The sequence below is a fragment of the Mesoplodon densirostris genome, chromosome 11, assembly GCF_025265405.1.
Source record: "Mesoplodon densirostris isolate mMesDen1 chromosome 11, mMesDen1 primary haplotype, whole genome shotgun sequence".
Taxonomy (NCBI): domain Eukaryota; kingdom Metazoa; phylum Chordata; class Mammalia; order Artiodactyla; family Ziphiidae; genus Mesoplodon; species Mesoplodon densirostris.
The window spans coordinates 3,233,534-3,253,198 of NC_082671.1; the positions used below are offsets into that span (position 1 = coordinate 3,233,534).

A 19,665-nucleotide genomic window follows, 5' to 3' on the forward strand; every position below is an offset into this window, starting at 1 on the left:
CCGTGAACAATGCAGAGAGAGCCGTCGTGTCATGGGCCAGTTCACGTTTCCCTCGGCTCCACTAGCACCAGGAAAAGACAACAAAGTTGACGGATTTGGGTGCAACAGTGTATGTTAGATGGAGCATAAAACAACCAGACTTTTACTTCAATCGTGAGAAAAAGACTTTAAAAAATTCCATACTGGAACACTTTTCATCTCCTGGAAAGAGGAGAAAGTAAAGTGCTAGGGAAACAATGGCTTTTGTCCTCAGCCGGTGGAGGAGGAACGGGATGGAGAGAAGGGAGCCGCGAGCCAGCGGGAGGCGGCTGTAGCCCCGCGGGCTGTGAGGGGACCGTCTCCTCCTTGACTGCGAGTGTCTTTGCTAAACAGGTTATTCTTGAATCCCACGGAGGGGAGACCTCCGGGGAGCCGATGTGTTCCCTCTCTCTGTCTGGATCTAGAGAGATCCAGGGGAGGGGACTGACGGGGACCCACTCACAGGACAGCCAACATGCTGGTCGCTTTTCCCGAAGAGCAGCCCGCGATCCTGGCAGCAGGTGCACCAGGGGGAGCGCATTAAACACACCAACTCCTGGGCGCCCACCCCGCCGGGCTCCCGGCCCGGGCTCCGCAGGTGGGGCCTGGGACTCTGCATCGTAGCCCCACCCAGGTGATCCGGAGGCACCGAGGTCCTCGGGCCTCTGCTGTAGGTGCAGCGTCGTCCCCTCCTCAGAGCAGGATGCTGGAACTGCCATTTCTTGTTTTAGAAAAGCCATGAGGGAGGGTGGGAGGGAGGGAGACGCAAGAGGGAAGGGATACGGGAACAGATGTATATGTATAACTGATTCACTTTGTTATAAAGCAGAAACTAATAAAAATAATAAAATAAAATAAAAGCCATGAGAGTCACAGGAGAATCCTCAAGCTTCACTGCAGGGGCCCTTACGTGATTCGGGGGCCACGTTCTGGCACAACAAGAACATTTTGGTGGGAGTGTCTCAGTCCTCAAAGCTCAACAAAGAGCCGCCTGCACCCCCTGCTTCAGGGCCCCCAAGGCTGCAGACAGCACCGGCGGCCCCTCCTCCCCCCAGAGCCCAGAGCCCGCTCTCTGCACAGTGGGCCTTGAGCTGCCAGAAAGGCAAGGATGAACCACCGCCCAGCCCCGCCCTATGTGTCTAGATCTCTGTTCCTTGAGCTTCAAAGACTCTGTCTCCTCAGTTTCTCTCCCACCCTCGCCCCTCCTCATCCACCCACCCCGCACAGGCCCCGCCTCTCCCTCCGCACCTGCCGCACGTGCAGAGCCAGGCCCGGGGCTCCTCCTGCCCATCCCCCCTCCCCCTCCCTCCAGCGCAAACTGTCTCTGGAGTCCTGACCCGCACCTGTCCTGTCCAGTGTCTCCTCCTGCATCTTCCACGGGCTCCTCACGTTAACCCAAACTGTCCCCCTCATTCCCTTCCCCTTAAGTGTGACCTTTCCCCTGAAGTCCTCCTCCTGGCTGATGGTGCCCTGTGACCCCCATCACCCCCACCACAAGGAATTTTAAAAATGCATATTCCTGGGCCTGCCGCAGAACTACTAAATCTGAGTCAGATCTTCCAAAACGTTGCAGTCGGTGTATTTCAAGCTCTCCAGACTTTTATAATAACCAAGCAGGGTCAGGAGTCACTGGTCCCCGGGCCTCGCTCATGTAGGAGATGCTGATCCAAGGCTTTGGAAACAGCTTGGAGCTGACGCCATAAGTCTAGGAACGATTTACGTAGAAAGTGAATGAAAAGCTGCAGGAGTAACTGAGCTCACCGAGGGAGAGAGCAGAAAGTGAGATGGGCAGGACACAGCCCTGGTGAAAAGTTCCCACAGATGCAGGAAAAGAAGCTAGAAGACCCAGGGGAAATGGGAGGAGAGGTAGCAGGAGACTAAATAATAGCTGTGTCCCAAGCCACAGTTTTGGTGAAAGTTTTGCAAAGGGGCCTCTGACCACAGAAAACGCCGCCATGAGAAGGAGGAACGGGCGGGTCCAGATCGCGACGCTCATACTGGTTGATCCTGACCCATCAGCCAACGTGGGGTTTGCTCGGTTGTTTGTGTGAGGGGTTTTCTAACACCCTCGGCCGTCCAGTCGGTGGCCCGCTGTGTCCCAGGGAAGCTATGACTTCGTGGGATGTACAGAACGGGAGTTGGACTGTGGCTCCTGAGGTCCAGGGGCGAAGGTCAGGGCACAGTCAAGTCTGGAAGACCCCAGAGGAGTCTTCTGGGTGGGGCTGTTCCAAAGGTCCCAAGATGAGACACAGGAGTGTCACCGAGGAAACAAGAACCAGTGAGACTGGGGGCACCCTCGCGAAGGGCCCTGAGATCTTCAGGGTGTCCCCAAACCCACAGCTCCAGGAGCCACCAGGGAGGCCTGTACCTGGGGACCTCACGTGCTGGGCTACGTGCTGCCTGCATGACCCAAGTCCAAGGCCCTCCTGGGAGGAAGGGGCATGGCTATTGGATGCACCACGCCAAGGGCAGTCTGTCCCCTTGGCCCCATAACACAGTGGCCCTAGAGAGGCCCCAGGACGAAGCCACAAGCCCAGGGAAGGGGAGCAAGGTGCCGAGGAGAGGGCGGAGAGGACCCAGCAGAGGCCATGCAGACCCTTCCCCAGAAAGATCATGTACACACGCACCCAGCAAAGGAAGTTCAGGGTCAGGGCTGGCAGAACGCGGCAAGTGCATCTGTGTGTGTGTCTGTGGGTGTGTCTGTATATGTTTTTGTGTGCATGTCTGTGTCTATGTGTGTGTCTGTGTACATGTGTGTGTGTCTGTGTCTGTGTATGTGTGAGTGTGTCTGTGTGTATGTGTCTATGTGTGTATGTGTCTGTGTGTGTGTCTGTGTACGTGTGTGTATGTGTGTCTCTGTGTATGTGTGTCTCTGTATACGTACGTGTGTGTTTCTGTCTCTGTGTATATGTGTGTGCCTGTGTGTGTCTGTGTACATGTACGTGTGTCTCTGTGTCTATGTGCGTGCCTGTGTGTGTGTCTGTGTACATGTACGTGTGTCTCTGTGTCTGTGTCTATGTGTGTGTAGGTGTGTGTGTGTGTGTCTGTGTGTGTTTAGGATGGAGGAGACCCGCCATCTTCCGAGCACGCTTCCTTAATTTACTGTTAGTGCCCAACCCGTGGCTTGAGAGAGGCGGCAGCTGCCTTAGCAACCGGAACCCCCTTCAGGCCCCCATGCTCTCCTGTGCACCCCGAATTCCTAGTACGAGGTCCCCCAAGTCCTGACTGCCCCGCACTGCCCTCCCTCCACCGTGTGGCCCCGCCCTCATTGGGGAGGACGGAGGAGTGGCCAGCGGGACAGCCTGGACGGGCCTGGGCTGCTGCTGCCAGTACTGTACCCTTTATTCAGAGCAGCTTTATTGGTACAATTTACACACCAGGAAATCCGCCCGTTGTGAGCGTATGACCTGCGATCTTCAGTAAAAGTCCACAGTTGTGCAACCATCACGCCCGCCTAGTGTCACAGCTCATCCATCACTCTGTGGAGTGTTTTAAAGACCATGGCCCCCCGCCTCCAGCCCGGAGGGCGTCCAGGGACACCCTGCTCTCCAGCCCGGAGGGGTGGGACCAGCGGCCCTCGGTCACCCAGCGTGCCCACCTGTACAGCCCCCCGTGGCCCTGCTCATCCTCCCGAACTCGGGGTGAGGGGCCGTCTCTGGGGCTAAGATGACAGCCTCCTCCCTGGTGCCTTGGCCCAGAGCTGACCCAGAGCATCACTGGCTTCCAAAGGCCCCGGATTCTTTTTCTAAGTGTGCAGCCACAGGGTTCTGGGGAGGACGGGTGGGAGGGGGGAGGTGACACTCGGAGCAGAAGTAGCACCACTGGAAGAGGCTCCTGCTTTGCGAGGGGCCCTTTGGGACACTCCTCTTGTATTTCTTTCGACACAGCAGAGACGTCCTGCCTGTTAAGAGACAAGGTCACACCTCAGCAGGCCGCGTGGACTGGGCCGGTGCTCTGGTTGCCGTGTCATCACTAGGCTTCAGGACTGGCTCCGGAGCCTGACCCCACGTGCAACCCAGGCTCACCGTAACAACCGGGCGACGGCCGTGCGGGCATTGGATGGACTGCCTGACGGGGCCAAAAAAAATGTCAAAGGCTAAAAAGCAGAAGAACTGACTCTCCCGTGACATCACAAGAAGCCGGCGACAGCAGAAGGAGGCCCGGTTCCCTCCTGATTCTTCCAGAAACTATCACCAGACAGTCCCCTGTCACCAGAGGAAGCAGCCAACGATGGCGGAAGATGTGCTTTTTGGGGTTCACGTGAGAAGCTTTGGTGTCCCAGCAGGGGAGAGGAGAGGGGCAGGACCTCCCCCCAAGCCTGCAGCTGAGGCTTCCCGGGGCGTCCGGCTCTGCCAGCTGCATTCCAAGGCTCTCCTCCCATGCCCAGACGGCGCAAAGGCCTTTGTGATGACTTCACACTCAGCCCAAAGTAAACACCCTCCACACTTTTTCCATGGACACATTCTAACCCCAAACTGCCAGCACCGGCCTCCCAACCAACCAGATGGAAAGCCGCCTTTCCCAAGAACAGAAAACCTTTTTAACTAAATAGTACCTCTTGGCTGCAAAAGCAAACTTTCCTAAAAGCTTCCTAGAAATTACTTCTCGTGCACCGATCCGACAGGTCACCTGAGCGAGCCTCACCAGCGGAACGAAGGCCCTGGAAACAAACACGATGGAGGATCCGGAAGGCACGCTCGCTCCCGCAAACACCTGCCCTTCCAGGCTGCAGGTGTGCTGAGCACCCCCAGGCCGCCGCCCAGAACTCACACTCACGTGCGCCCTGCTCACAACCACCTGACTGCAACAGTATCTCTCAAAACAGGCTGAGATAGGGCAGGTGCCCATTTGAATAAAGAGCTAGAGCCCTCAGGATCCGAGCTCGGCTGGCTTTTGTACCATCAAACACGTTCCAGCTTGAATCCGCATGATCCAACCTCAGGCCTCCGCCGACTCGGAAATGCAGACGCAACGGTGCACTTACCAGGTTGGAGTTGGTGGCGTTGGAGTCGTCCTCTGGAAAGGGAATATAGATCGCTAAGGCCACACAGTTGGCAAAAATAGTCAGTAAAATAATGATTTCAAATGGCCTGGGAAGGGAGTTAAGGAAGTTAATGCCACGGAAGCACCAGTGAGACAAACATACACAGATAGATGTTTCAAAACCGAATCAAAGATTCGTCGAATCTTGTTTAAACAATACATTCCAAGACCCTTGTATTCTGAAAAGAAACATATGCCTTGTTAAGTGCTTCTAATGGACCCCGCCAAAATTTTCCCTAATATGTCAAACGCAGTGGAGGCCAGGCGCGTGCCAGAGTAAACACAGGTTTCTAAAACTTTTTTCCCTTCTTTTATTTATTTAGATTTGCCCTGGACTTCATTTTCCCTCATGTGTGCTCAGGGTTGCTTTGAAAGATTGAGGCCTGCTCCAGCCAGGGCTCGCCATCCCCAGCGGCCCGCACCGGGGCCCGACAGAGCTTGGCGGGGGAGAGGCGGGCCCCTTGGGATTCAAGGCAGAGACGACTTGAAGACGTTTCAGTGAAATTTGGAGATAGGATTTTCAATCTTTTTTTTTTTGTTTGTTTGTTTTTGTTTTTTTTTGTTTTTTTGCTGTACGTGGGCCTCTCACTGCTGTGGCCTCTCCCGTTGCGGAGCACAGGCTCCGGACACACAGGCTCCGCGGCCATGGCTCGCGGGCCCAGCCGCTCCGCGGCATGTGGGATCTTCCGGGATCGGGGCACGAACCCGTGTCCCCTGCATCGGCAGGCGGACTCTCAACCACTGCGCCACCAGGGAAGCCCCAATCTTTTAACTTTAAATTTCGAGTCTGTTTTTTCTTCCTCCTTATTCTCTGCTTGCAAAGAGCCTGAAGGTGGCCAGGGGCTCTGGACACCCAGGAGCGCAGCAGCGTGTGCCGTGCATGCAGGGGACGGCAGCTCTGTGCAGGGGCCCAGAGCCTGTTCAATCTGCGGAGGCCCTGCCTGTGATGAGGTGGCCTGTGTCCCAGGGCCTCTTGACTTGCCCGCGGGTTGTGCCAGGCGCTGGAGGGGATAAGCCAAGGTTCGCCCCCCCCCCCCCCCCAGAAATCAGGGAGGTCCTTGTGCCCAGATTTTCTGCACCAAAATATCAGGGCAGACACATTCTCGAGAGAAAAATGAGCAACTGTGATAACAGCCCTTCCACCCTGCACCCTCAATTGAAGGCCAGAGAAGGGGGCTTCAGAGGAAGGGCCCGGTTCATGCTCTTCCAGCCCCATCTCCCCACCTCCCAACACGGCCAAGTTTCCAACCTAGTCTGTGGAGCCTCATAGGAGGAGGAAGAGAACGAGGATGGCCATTCCTGGAGAAAGGGACTACCTCCATCTCCAGGGAAACCTGCACTCACAAAGCTAACGAATCCTAAAGCAGGAAGAGACCTTGGAGATGGTCTGGTCCAAACTCCTGAGGCCCAGAAAGCCTGAGAAACATTCCCGAGCCCCACATCAGGCACTGACCAGCCAGGACCAGAACCCAGACCTGTGCCCACCGAGTCCACTGTCCCCTCCTCTGCCATGGACGGCCCCAGACCTGTGTCATCAGGGCAGCTCGGGGCCTGGAAGGAAGCGGTGATTCTCTAGTCCAGGGCCTCCTGGCTACAGGTCCCCTCGGCCCCAAGGGCAGAGCTGGGAGTCCATTCACCCAGCATGCCCCACAGACACTGCCGTCTGCGTGTGCCTTGATGTCCAGAAGATGGCCTGCAGTGCACTGCTCAGCTCCCCAGCTGGATAGACACAGAAAATAAAACCACCTGTCTCAGACCCGAGCTGGCCAACAGCAGAGCCAGGTCCGAACCAGAGCTTCTGACTCAACTTTTCCAACAGGCCGTGCTGCCCCTTGAGCTGGCCGAGGATGCGTGGTGAAGATGGGATGCTGACCGGGATGAAGGCCAGGAGCTGACACTGACCACGAGCTCGCCCCGTGCCAGGCCCTGCTCTGACCACACGACCCGAACTCCGGAGGGGCGGACAGTTATCACCCCGCTTCTACACAGGGAAGCTGAGGCACAGAAAGTGAGATGTCACCTTGCCCAGAGTCATATGGCTTGGGGTAGGATGGGGTCAGGCCAGAGAGTCTGGCTCCGGAGTCTGAGTTTGTCAGGAACATTCTACGCTGATCCACTCCGAAGTCACCCTAAGCGTTTTTAGGAAGCTGGTTCTTTTAGATCTCCTCCCACACAGCCTCTTCCCTCCCACCCTGTCCCCACCTGCTCAGAAAAGCGACACTCAGCCCCAGGCTGGCAGCTTCGTTCCCATCATCTGGCCCCTGTGGTCCACCCCCCGCAGGGCAAGAGCACCTCAGCTCAACTGAGCCAGACCTCAAAGTCAGCTTGTCACCCTCCCAGGTTGGTGACGGCTAAGCCCAGGGTGTCTCCGGCTCTGTTGCTCACCCCCAATTTCAGGCTCTCCATCCATATCACCTTATGGTAAATTTGGGGGCCACTGCTGGGGAAGAGAAGGTGAGAAGAAACCACTCAGGCACGAAAGAAACTCTGCAACGTGGAGAAGCCCACTGTGGGCTGGCTGTTCAGGCCCAGGTCAGGTCCCCGTGTGTCCCAGCCAGGCTGGGCGGCATCCTCTAAACATCCTCCAGTGCGTTCTCTTCTACACTCTGGGCTCACGGGGAGCAGGCTGCGTGGACCGTGGATTTGGATTCGGGGCACCTGGATCTGAATCCCAGCTCCGCCGGTTGCCAGCGGCGTGGTGTGGGCGAGTTCAGCTCCCCCAGGCCCCCCGCCCCCGGCCCCTCAGCCCTGACTGAGCGTCTGTGACGGCAGCCCAGCGGGGCCGCCCAAGCCCAGCCTCTCACCCGGTCACCCGGAAAGCGGACACCTCGGCCTTGGGCGCCCTGCCTGGCTCTGCGGCTGCACTGGGCTCAGGCGCCTCCTCTCAAGTGCCCTTGGACTTAAGGGCTCAGGCACTGACAGAATTAACATCTCCTTTTACCTTTCATCCATTCCCAAGACTTTCCATGGAAAGTCATAACTGAAACCCAGCCCTCCATCCTGAACCCCAGAGACGGGGCAGCCCGGCACTAAGTCCCAGGCCCTAGTCCTGCCCGTGTGACCTAAGGGCACTGTGTCATCACGGGGAAGTCAGGGGCGCACCCACTGATGGCTGGGAGCCTTTCCATCTCCCCCTCCCCACTATTCCCGGGCGGGAAGGGGCCGGCAATTGCACCCTGAGAGCCTAGGCCTTCCAAGCCACTTCCTCTGCAGGCCCTGCTCACTGGGTTCCGCAGACAGGGGGTCTGCGTTACACCCTCAGGCCGGCGCTCTCCACTTCAGCTGCACCTGGAGAGTTTAGCCAGGCCTGGGCGGAGCTCAGACACCTGTGCTTTGTCCCAGCTCCCCAGGTGATGCCAACGTGCCCCAAGGCTAAGAAACACTGAGCCACGGCCCTGAGCGCTGACCCTCTCGCCTCTCCCGGGTCCTGCACCCTCGAGCAGGAGGTCCCACATCTGCGCCAGTCCCACAGCTCGGGAGGAGGAGGGGGGTCTGGGGTGCAACGCTGTCAACCCCACACATCAGTGGGTCCTGGGCAAGCTCAGCCCGGAGAGGGGATACTTCCCTACCCCTTAGGCTTGTTTTCTCAAATGCTGCTTATTATCTAAAAAAACAACCCCCAGGGAGCTGGTTATACAAGCAGATTCCTGGGCCCCATCCCCAGATACTCTGACTCGAGGCTGGGTAGGGCCTAGGACTCTGCATTCAGACGGCACCCTGGTGACAGGTGCAGCAGGTCTGAGAACCATCTGCTGGCCCCGAGCACAAAGGATATTTCCACTCGACGACGCTGATGCACGCCCTCCGGATGGGGTTCTTGAGGGTCAGGCAGAGCAGGGCACGGGGCGGGCGGGTGGCCATCGTGCTGCCCTGCTTCTTGGGCTTCCCGTACTGCTGCCGTTTCCGCTGCGTGGAGCTGACCGTGGAGATGGTGGCGTTGCCAGCGTTGCCCATCAGCTTGGCCTGCCGGGCCGCGTCAATGGCTGCCTGCCAGGACAGGGCGGCCCCCGGTGTGGGGATGTGCTCAGGTGCCAGCCCCGCGGCCGCATTGGCATTCATGTTGGCGTGAGCCGGGCGCGGGCTCCCATAGCTGGGACCTGCAGGAGAGAACAGGGGACAGCGGTCACTGGCAGGAAAACAGGAGAGCTTGTGATGTGCTCTGGATCCCAGACTCACAATTTTTTTTTTGAAGTCTCATTTCAACCACAATTCAAAAAGAGTCATGTACCACAATGTTCATTACAGCTCTATTTACACAGCCAAGACATGGAAGCAACCTAAGTGTCCGTCAACAGACGAATGGATAAAGAAGTGTGGCACATATATACAATGGAATATGACTCAGCCATAAAAAAAAAAAAAGAAACTGAGTTATCTGTAGTGAGGTGGATGGACCTAGAGACTGTCATACAGAGTGAAGTCAAGTCAGAAAGAGAAAAACAAATACAGTATGCTAACACATATATATGGAATCTAAAAAAAAAAAGGTTCTGAAGAACCTAGGGACAGGACAGGAATAAAGACACAGACGTAGAGAATGGACTTGAGGACACAGGGAGGGGGAAGGGTAAGCTGGGACGAAGTGAGAGAGTGGCATGGACTTACATACACTACCAAATGTAAAACAGATAGCTAGTGGGAAGCAGCCACATAGCACAGGGACATCAGCTCGGTGCTTTGTGACCACCTAGAGGGGTGGGATAGGGAGGGTGGGAGGGAGGCTCAAGAGGGAGGGGAGATGGGGACATATGTATGCATATGGCTGATTCACTTTGCTGTGCAACAGAAACTAACACAGTATTGTGAAGCAATTATACTCCAATAGATCTATTTTTTTTAAAAAATGTCCTATTTCAAACCATTGCAGGAGCCAGGGAGGTGTCACATGGAAACATCAGTGTGTGATGCTGGCAATCTGCTCTGGTCCTAGTTCAGTCTAGGTCAGCTGTGTGACCCTGGATACATCACACCCCTCATTTTAGGTGAGCAAGACACGAGATGTATTGCATTACAACATTTACGGACCTCAGAAACACAGTGAGAGGAGGAGGATGTCAAAAAAGACAAATATGCAGTGCAACACATGTCAATTAAAATACATACTTGTAAGAACACATACAAATAAAGTAGAATAGAACGGCTGTTTATGGAAGGTGAGGCGGAAAATGAGAATAGGCATGTGGGGACAGAAAAGAATGAATGAATGAATGAGAGCCACTGCATGAATCAACGCTGACAAACGTACAATGACTTGAAGGGTACAATTCACTCAAATCTCTGCACCTAAGTTCCAAAAGATAAAAGTAAGTCTGATAAATGAAGGGGATGGACCCAAGCAAGGTCACATCCAGGTACCTCAAACCCATGGGGCGATGGGAGTTGTTGGACAGGAGGGCGGGGCTGTGATGGGTTTGGATCAGGAGCTCCTCTGACGCGCTCCCACTGAGGAACAGGATCTACGCGCCCTCCTTCTGACAGAGGGTTGGCCTCTTGTGACCGTTGTGACTGGTAAAGTTCAGCGGAGGTAACAGCAGGGATTACTTCCAAGGCTAGGTCGAAAACTCGCAACAGCAGCCCTGGGCCGCCATGCTGTGAGGAAGCCCAGCCAGCCAACGTGGGGTTGGGGGGTGGGTGTCCCAGCCAGCCCCCAGCGGCTCCAGCCACCACCTGACTGCAACCGCACGACACACCCCAAGCCAGAACAGCCCAGCGAGACCTTCCTGAACTCCTGACCCGCAGAAACTGGGAGACAGCACGGTGTTGGCTGCGGAAAGCCACTTGTCTTCGGTGACTCATTACGCAGCGCTTGGTATCTGGCAAAGGGCGCTGTGTGTAGTGGGGGTGACCAGAAGGAAACCTGGGTAGGAACCAGTGAAATCCAGCGTAGAAGCATCTGCATGGCTCTGGTCTGAAGGCAACAGAAGCCTCCAAGACTGTCCCTATGACACGGCGCGTGTCTGGTGGGTTCTCCCCCATCTGCTCGGTGGGCACCTCACCCCAGAATCCTACAAGGCTTACCAAGGGATCAGCTCAGGCTGAGCCCCAGATCAGACACGTGACCTTGAGACTGGCCGGCTGGGCAGGTGCCACAGGATCAGGTGATGCCACAGAGAGTGGGGTGATTACTCTGGGCAGACAGCCTGGCATCTGGAGGCCACTTCAGTCGCCTGGGAGACTGTGGCTGGAGCCCAACCAGTGACACGAATGTCACCTGCAAGCCCCCCCACCACCACGATGACCCTCTTCTCTGCTTCGTGTACACAAGGCTCCTCCAGGGAAGCTGCTGGCCCAGGACACACTGCCTCGTGGGGCCCTTCCCTCTCCTCCCTGACACGCGCTGGGTCCAGATGAACACTTGGTGCCTCGCCCAGCCCCCTCCCCCGCAGCGCACATCCTGGGCTCGTCCTTCTAGGTTAGACCTTCAAGGCAACTTTTGCTCCCGGTGTGACCCTCTCAGCCCCACCGTCGGCCCTGTCCACGACGGGGGCCAGTGCAGAGATGAGCACACGACCCAGCTTAGCCTCAGAACCCAGACATTCCATCCTAGAGACAGACTCTGACAACCACCGGACGCCTGCATCCAGCCACACCTGATGCCCGCCTCACCCTGAGCTTTCCAGTTTCATTCCTTAGGTAACTTTGCTTAAGCTAGTTTGAACTGGATTTCTGTCCCTTGCAACCAAAAGAGAACGAATACGCTTGCTCGTACCTGCCTGGGCTGTCATTCCTGGCAGCTTCCAAAGTCTATGTCCCATCATCACACCAGTGACACATGGTAAGTTTCCAGTTTTATGCCAACTGACTGACGTGACCACCAAAACGCTGTACCCCAAGGATTCTGGGACTTTTCTGAGCACAAGAGAAAGGTGACAGATTCGTGATGTCTGCCGGGGGCACGAGAGGGAGGGGGACGGCATCACAGGTGTGCACTTCCCACCCCGTAGGACCCCAAGATGAGCACTTCGGGTCCACGTATGTACCAGCTGCTTCCACTTCCCTGTCCCCTGACAGCCGCCTCCTGCACTGTTGCCATGTGGTCCCCGTGGCACCGGAGCCCCACCCCCACTCCTGGGCCTGGGCCTCAGTTCACAGCCTGTCCCCGACCCAACACCAGCTCCATGTCACCATCTAGGACGTCGGAAGCCGGAGGTCCCAACCCTTCCCACCGGGGGGTCTCATCTGTCACACACCTGTCGCCATCCTCCCTGTTTGTGTCTGAAGCTTAAAGCAAGCGGGACCCCATGAGGCCGGGCCTTCACCTTTCTTATGGGAGCCCCAAGGAAAGGAGGCGACGCCTCCAGGCGCCTGCAGCACGAGCGGCGCCGTGACAGCCAGCCAGGTGGGCGTTCCCCACACACACGAGGGCGAGGGCGCCGTACTCGCTGGAGGACGAGCTCCTCCTGGGGTTCACGGCCTGAGGGTGCAGGGGCTGTACTTCTGACCCCAAGAACACCCTCCGTGTCTGAGGCGATCTTCACGGGGCAGCGCCCACCACACCACCCGTCCCGGGGCCTCCGGGATGGAGGCGGGTGGACAGACATGCTGCCCTGGACCGAGCGGGTCCGGCGTGGCCGGATCGCGTGTCTCACCGGCTTCACCGGCGAGGGCTGCAACCCTAAGCTTGCCCGTTTGATCTGTGGGAAACCACCTTCCTTCCTAGACCCCCGGTCTGGCCGTGACCGTGCTGAACAGCATCTGCTGGAGCTCCTGGGCCGACCGTCCTCTTCCCTCGCGTCCGTGAAAGCGGCCCTGGCTCCGCCCCGCCGGAATGTCCAGTTCTCCGCGGTTCTCCCCGGACACGAGGCCTCGACACCACCCCCTCCCACAGGCCCTGACGGCCACATCCCAGCGCTCCCGGAGCGCCTGGACAAAGTCTGAGAAGAAGGCAGGAAGCGGCAGGCAGGAGCAGATTCCATCACCCGCGAAGGCCGGGCCGGGGGCATCCCGGGGCCCCGAGGCATCGAGACCAGGGCCCCACAGAGCTGAGAGCGGCTCGGAAAGCCTGGTCTTGGTGGGGGGGGTGACTTCAGAGCCACCCGAGCCTTGGGTGATGACCTTATTTTCACTGTGAGCCGTTCCCAGAGCAGTGGGACCTCTCGGGAGAGGACCATCTGGAGAAGCACATACGAATAAGCCCGTGGGGAAAAGCGGAATGTCAACCTCTCCCCAGCCAGAGGGCAAGAAAACAACCTTCAGTATTTCGGTCCTGGCAACCCAAGCACTGCTGCAGCCTGTGACATAACGAAGGGCAGTAGACACAGACACAGACACAGACACACACACACACACACACGCACACACACACAGACAGGTGGGGCCCCTCGGGCTGGCCTCCATCCAGACTGTATCTCAAGGCCCAGCTCAGCCTCCCCTATCACAAGTGACTGTCCCCCACGCCCTGGGACGACTCCCACCCAGGCATGAGGCTCTATCAGGACCCCTAGGACCCCCCATGATAAGAGGACACAGTGATCCAAGAATGCCAGGAATGGCAAAGCTCCATCTCAGGCCCCGCACCGGTGGATCCGGAGCAGGGCTAGGAGGACGGGAGCAGCGCTGTGTCTCTGACGGCTCTGACGGCTTCGGTTAGCAGGAAATAACCACCCGACGCAAAGAGACCAATTTTCCAATTATAAAGCTGAGTCAAAGCTCGGTCCCCTGGCTGCCAGCTGAAAAGATGCCACCGTCTAAGTCGGCTCTGGCTCCTGCCTTCCTGGACGATCTGCACAAGCCCAGGGCGGCGGCTCAGCAGACCAGGCCGCACACACAGGTGGGCGCCCACCGCGGACGCCTTCCTTGTATGGGAGAAAGTGACTCCCACTCGTAAAACGGCTCCGCTCCCCTGGGCAGCTCCCCAGTCCGCACACACGGGCTGCTGCTCCAAGGGACCAGGACGAGGCACCGGTCGGCCTTAGCACAGGCTGCTCTGCCAGGGCCCAAGCCAGGAGATGAACTCAGGACTTGGGTTCCCCGGGGGCCCCTGCAAGGGAGGCATGGTGTTGGGACCTGGAGCTGCTCAGGGATGAAATCGAGTTACTTTCTTTAATCTGCGTCCATCCATGCACCTGCCCCAGGGCCACATCCCAGAAGATGCCCAGTATCTGCTTGCTAAGGCCCGTGATGGTGATGATGTCATGATGAGGGTGACCTGGGAAAGCGCGTGGATCAGCCCGTCGGCGCCCGAGAGTACGAGCTTTCCCAGGCTCCCTGCTGACTTCTCTGCTGTGACCTCAAGGGAGCATTCTGGAGGAAGAGGCTGAGAAATGATGTCTATCTCCGGTGCCACTGGCCTGGTCCAGGCCACCACCCATGTCTTGCCCAGGATGCTGCAGAAGCCCTGACATTTCCCCCACTTCTCCTGCCCGTCCCCAATCCAATCTCCATGCAGCAGCCAGAGTGACCTTTAAGAAATACAGATGATGAATCAGGCCCTGTCGTCCTCCCAGTCAAATCTCTTCACAGTCCAGACTCTGCCATGGGCTGTGAGCCTGCAGGGGCGGCCCTGCCCTGCTGCTCGGAACTTCCTCTCTCTCAGCCTGGTCCAAGCACGCCGGCCATCCTGGCCCCGTTTCATTCAGACAAGCTCAGTCCTTGTCCGCCCCAGGACCTTTGCATGTACTCAGCATGCGGTTCCCCCTGCTCCCAACTTGGGAATTCCTTCACCAATCCCTTCCCGACCCCACAGTGTAAATGGGCAGACCTCCAACCCCGGCGGCCAGCGTGACCCTCACCATCTCCCTTCCACATTATACCTCAGTAGAGAAGCCCAACCGCCTGGCACCAGAAAGGGACCCCCAGTTAGCCGGCTACAGGCCGGCTTCGTGAGCACGACCTCCCCCTTTGGCCTCAGTACATTCAGCCGTGCACAGAGGGGTTGTCCCCCAGTGGCCAGGCTTTGTACACACGGCACAACCTCAGCTCATTTATGGAGACGAGAAGCAATCGTGTAGCACAAATGACATGCTTTCTCTCGGGCTGGGTGCATCCTGAGGGCTCTGCAGAAGCTCGCAGTGACCAAGGGCCTCCGTTCCCTTTAAGAGCAAAGCAGCCGACCTGAAACAGAAAGCGAGCTTTCTCTGCCCATGAAAGGCCAAGTGAGCAGCGAGCAGGAGGCCATTAATCTTCTCTGTCTAGTGCGTTACTGAGATAGCCGGGCGCTCACACAGGGAGGATGTCGTCTGGGCTCAGATGGCAGCTGAGGCCCGGGCCATCACAGCCGGGGGTGCTCCCCCAGGGAAGGCTGGGGTCCCGCTCGGCCCCGGGCGGACTGCCGGACCGACTAACTCAGAAGCCGTCCCCCCTCCTCCTCTGCACGCTCCTGTCCCGCAGAGGCTGGACACACTTTCCAACCTCCCCGTGGCCAGAATGACACGGCTGTGAGGTCGGCCGAGTCAAGGCCTGAAATGAAACTACGTCCGGTGTGGAGGGTGTCCGTGCCACTACTCTCGTCCTGTAGAGACAGAAAGCCTCTGGCGATGGCTTCCTGGTCCCCGGACCTCAGATAAGGTGCTGTGATCCTCAGCACAGTGGCATCCAGATCCACTTCCTAAAGATCCCAGAGTCCCAGTGCTCTTAGCAATCCAGCTCCGCCGTGTGGTCCTGGGATCAGTCCCGGGCCCTCGCCTACCGCCTGCTCTCCCAAACCTTCCAGTTGCTTTGTAAACCTTTAAATTCCTGTATTAAGTATTCATCCTCGTAAAACGGCTATGGCAGCGTCTGTTGTAGGTCTGAACCGTGACCAACACAGGCAGGCTACAGCAGCGCTGTCCTAAGGAACCTCTACAATGATGGAGACGCTCCATAATTCTGGGGTGTCCAATGTGGTACCCACTAGGCACTGGCTTTAAGCACTGGACAGGAGCTAGTGCAACTGAGGAACGACACTTTGAATTGTATTAATATTTAATTTCAGGTAATTTACATCTAAGTACCCTCACGTGGCTAGTAGCCACACTGTGGACGGCACACGTCTATATTTAAAGAGGAGTCCTGGGCTTCCTTGGTGGCGCAGTGGTTGGGAGTCCGCCTGCCGATGCAGGGGACATGGGTTCGTGCCCCAGTCCGGGAGGATCCCACATGCCGCGGAGCAGCTAGGCCCGTGAGCCATGGCCGCTGAGCCTGCGCGTCCGGAGCCTGTGCTCCGCAACGGGAGAGGCCACAACAGTGAGAGGCTCACGTACCGCAAAAAAATAAAATAAAATAAAATAAAATAAAAAAGAGGAGTCGTGATGGGAAGAGCAGGGTGTGAGGAGGAGCAGGTGTGAGATACAGGACAGAGCCCTAGTCCTCGCAAAGCACTGAATCCCAACTTGTGAAGGAACTTCAAAAAAAGCAATCAAGACCTGATTCAGAGGCTGCTGGGTGGGTGGATTTTCTGATCAGGAAACAACCACCCTATGCAGAAAGACATATTTTCAAAGCATACAAGATCCTAAGATCCAACAAACAACACAGAAACGAAAAGTCATGTTTCAGTGGTTAATACTCTCGACAGACGAATAAGAAACTGGGTTTCCCAATGGGCAGATGGGGAAGCTGACGTTTCCCCCAACCCAAGCTGGGCCCACGAGAGCCCGGGGACATCCCAGCCGAGATGCAAGCCCTCTCCCCAGACCAAGCCCCCAGAGGGTCTCCTGAGCGTGTCAGCCGTGCACTGTACGTCTGCCTCCTTCTCTTAGCTGGGCTATTACTGCACTATTTCCAACAGTCTCCTGTCGGTCCCTCCGCCCTCGTCTCCCCGCATCCTGCTACACACACAGTTCATGAGAGACAACGATGCTCAGAATGAGCCCCTGACCACAGGAGTCAAATCTGCTCTGAGACAAAGAGACAGTGAGGGACCAGGGACATCTGTGGCCGTCTCCTCAACTCAACCCATCAGGCGCTCTTTTCTGGGCTCAATCACACCTCCACCTGATGACGGGGCAAAGGCAGAGAACCTGGAGCACTTTGGAAGCCCAAGCCAATGGGAAGAGCGTAAGGGGACCAGCATCCTCACCTTCCAGCGATCCTGCAAACAAAACCTGCTCTCTGCTCTTCACGGGGCAGCAAGTCCAAAGGAAAGACAAGGAAAAAGAATCCGGGGAGGGACTCCCATGGAAGCAAACTAGCCTCCATCTGCAGAGGACCCTAACCAGAAAGCCATGCCCCCGTGGTACTCAAGGTCACACTGACCTCAGAGAACAGAAGGAAGAAGAACAGCCAGAAAGCAAACTGATAGATTCGCACGCTGAACCACGCCCCGCAGCCAAAGGTCGTCAACTGCAAGAGTGAGAACATACTTCTCCTGCTTATATCCAAGCAGGGGGAGGGGGCACATCGCACCCTCCTGCTATTTGAACGAAGGCACCTGTCACCACCTGGTGATGGCAAACCTAAATTACAGGACCGAGTTGAGAATTCCCTCAAGTTTACTGAAAGTCAGCTTTTCAGCTTTTTAAGTGTCACCGCAAAGTAGCCTTTGTAGTAAAAAATAAGTAGATCCAGCCCTGGCTGAGGTCAGGTACAAGCTAGAAAAATGGGAAATCCTCCAGGTCGCCGATGTCTGGGGACGGGAAGGGTGCAGAAAATGGGATGAGGGCCACAGTGGCCTGGCAAAGCACCCGTGGGACCCAAACACCAAATCCCCCTCCTGTGCTTCGGCCGATGAAAGCCTGAGGAGTTAAGGGGTCCCTCTCCAATTCTCTCAATGAGCTGTAAGCCCCCTGAGAGCAGGAACCAGCTCTGTGACTTCAGAAATCCTAGCACAGCAGTCACCCAGGAGGTGCTCAAAGCACAGTGCCTGCATGGAAGTTCTTTGCAGAATTTCTGCTTAGGCTTCACAGATTTCTATGCAGAAGTCCACAGAGACAATGCTATTCGATTATTTAGATCAGTATGTTTGCCATATGGTAAATGTGGTTATGTCTTTGTTAAGTGGAGGTTTGTTTCCTGTCCCACACCAGAAGGGAAACCCCAGAAGCAGGGCCCTCATCCACCCTACTCACCACTGCTCCCCCGAGCCCAGAGATGCCTGGATGTGACGCATGCTCATTGAAAGTGTGCTGAATGAATCAATAAGTGGATATTGGCAGAATGTAATTGTCTCACGATCTTTTCTCCCTTAACATTCACTTAGACTCTGGCCCCATGATATTGAGGGGTTTGCTGCTTTGGCCCCATTTTATTGGAAGGAAAACAGAGACCCAGAGAGACCACACCTTTCCCAATCACCAGAACTAGATAGAACATGGGAGGCAGTGCTACCTTGCGAGGACAGTTTTTAGTGGCCCCAACCTAGCTCCTTCTCACCATCTGGGAGGGTGGGGGGCAGAAAGGCTCACTTCCCTCACTGATGCTCACCTGCCCACTTATTTCACCCACTGAGTGGGGCCGGGCACCTCTGGGAACTAGCAGTAACCAGCTCTGACTCAGAGGACCAGCGGGAGAGCCCTGCGGAGGCTCGGAGCCCAGAGCTCAGACTCAGACCCTCGCGACCGAGAGCACGCCTGTTCCGCAGGAGAAAAGGTCTGCTGAGCCCAGAGTGCCGCCAGCCCCACCGGGGACCCTGTCCAGGCCCCTTTCGCTGTGCCAGAGGGGAGCAGGAACAGCTAAACCCTGTCAGGAGAGTCTAGGAAATGCAGACATTCACTACCCTTCGCAGAAGCTGTCCTAAGGAACCAGACAGAGACTCGAGCAAGCCATGAACCCAGGTAAGTATCCACCACGGTGTGAATTATACCAACACCAAACTGGAGATCCCCCAAAGCCCACCACTGGGGCACTGGTTAGATAAACCAATGCAGATTCACATGATAGAATTTTAGGAAGCCATAAGAATTGTGTTTTTGAAAAATAATGTACAGAAGGAAATCCAGAAAGGGGGGGATATATGTGTACGTAGAGCTGATTCATTTTGCTGCACAGTAGAAACTAGCACACCATTGTAAAGCAATTATACTCCAATAAAGATGTAAAAAAAAAAAAAAAAAACACCAAGGAGCTCCAAATAAAAAAAAAAGAAAAATAATATAGAAAAAAATTTTACAACATAATATTAAGCAACAGGGTCCAAAAAAGTATATACCGTAGGACGTCAATTTTATAAAAGACTTTTTTTATAGGAGAAAGGCTAAAAGGAAACTAAATATAAATAAATCATAAAATAATTTATTATTTTTAAAAAACAGAAATGTTATTAGCGGTTATCTTCAGGTGACGAGTGACATTCATTTGCGCGGAGGCAGGTCAGCCTGGCACACAGAGCCCTGGACTCAGAAACCAGGCGGGCTGGATTCCAGCCCTGTCAGTTACAGTCCTGTGACTGGCCCAGTCACCTGACCTCTTGGTACCTGAGATTCCTCACTTGTGAAACGGAGATAGTAACAGAGGCTACCGCACCTGAGTTAATAAGGGACAACTCTCAGAATAGTGCTCAAAATCAAGACCCTTGTAAGTACCAGCTATTGTTTTCATTCGTGTATTTTCCAAATTCTGTACACTAAATAATTCTTTGGTAATCAGAAAGAAAACTGTTGTGATTTTGTTTGATTGTTTAAGTACACTTCCAAAATGACTGTGGCCAAACCAGCATCAGATTCTTGTCCAGCTGTTGACCACCCATTG

At 55.9% G+C, this 19,665-nt stretch overlaps 1 protein-coding gene across 14 annotated transcripts in view; it reads right to left on the bottom strand.

Annotated features, from left to right (window-relative positions):
- CACNA1C (calcium voltage-gated channel subunit alpha1 C) overlaps positions 1-19,665 on the bottom strand; it is a 474,146-nt gene that overhangs the window by 415,344 nt on the left and 39,137 nt on the right. For all 14 annotated transcript variants that reach the window (XM_060113743.1, XM_060113735.1, XM_060113742.1 and 11 more), the window contains exons 2-3: positions 8,837-9,158; positions 5,003-5,108 (exon numbers count right to left, since the gene is read on the bottom strand). In XM_060113743.1, the coding sequence (XP_059969726.1) occupies positions 5,003-5,108; positions 8,837-9,120 (390 nt within the window). In that variant the 5' untranslated portion in view covers positions 9,121-9,158. The remainder of the gene's footprint in view (positions 1-5,002; positions 5,109-8,836; positions 9,159-19,665) is intronic.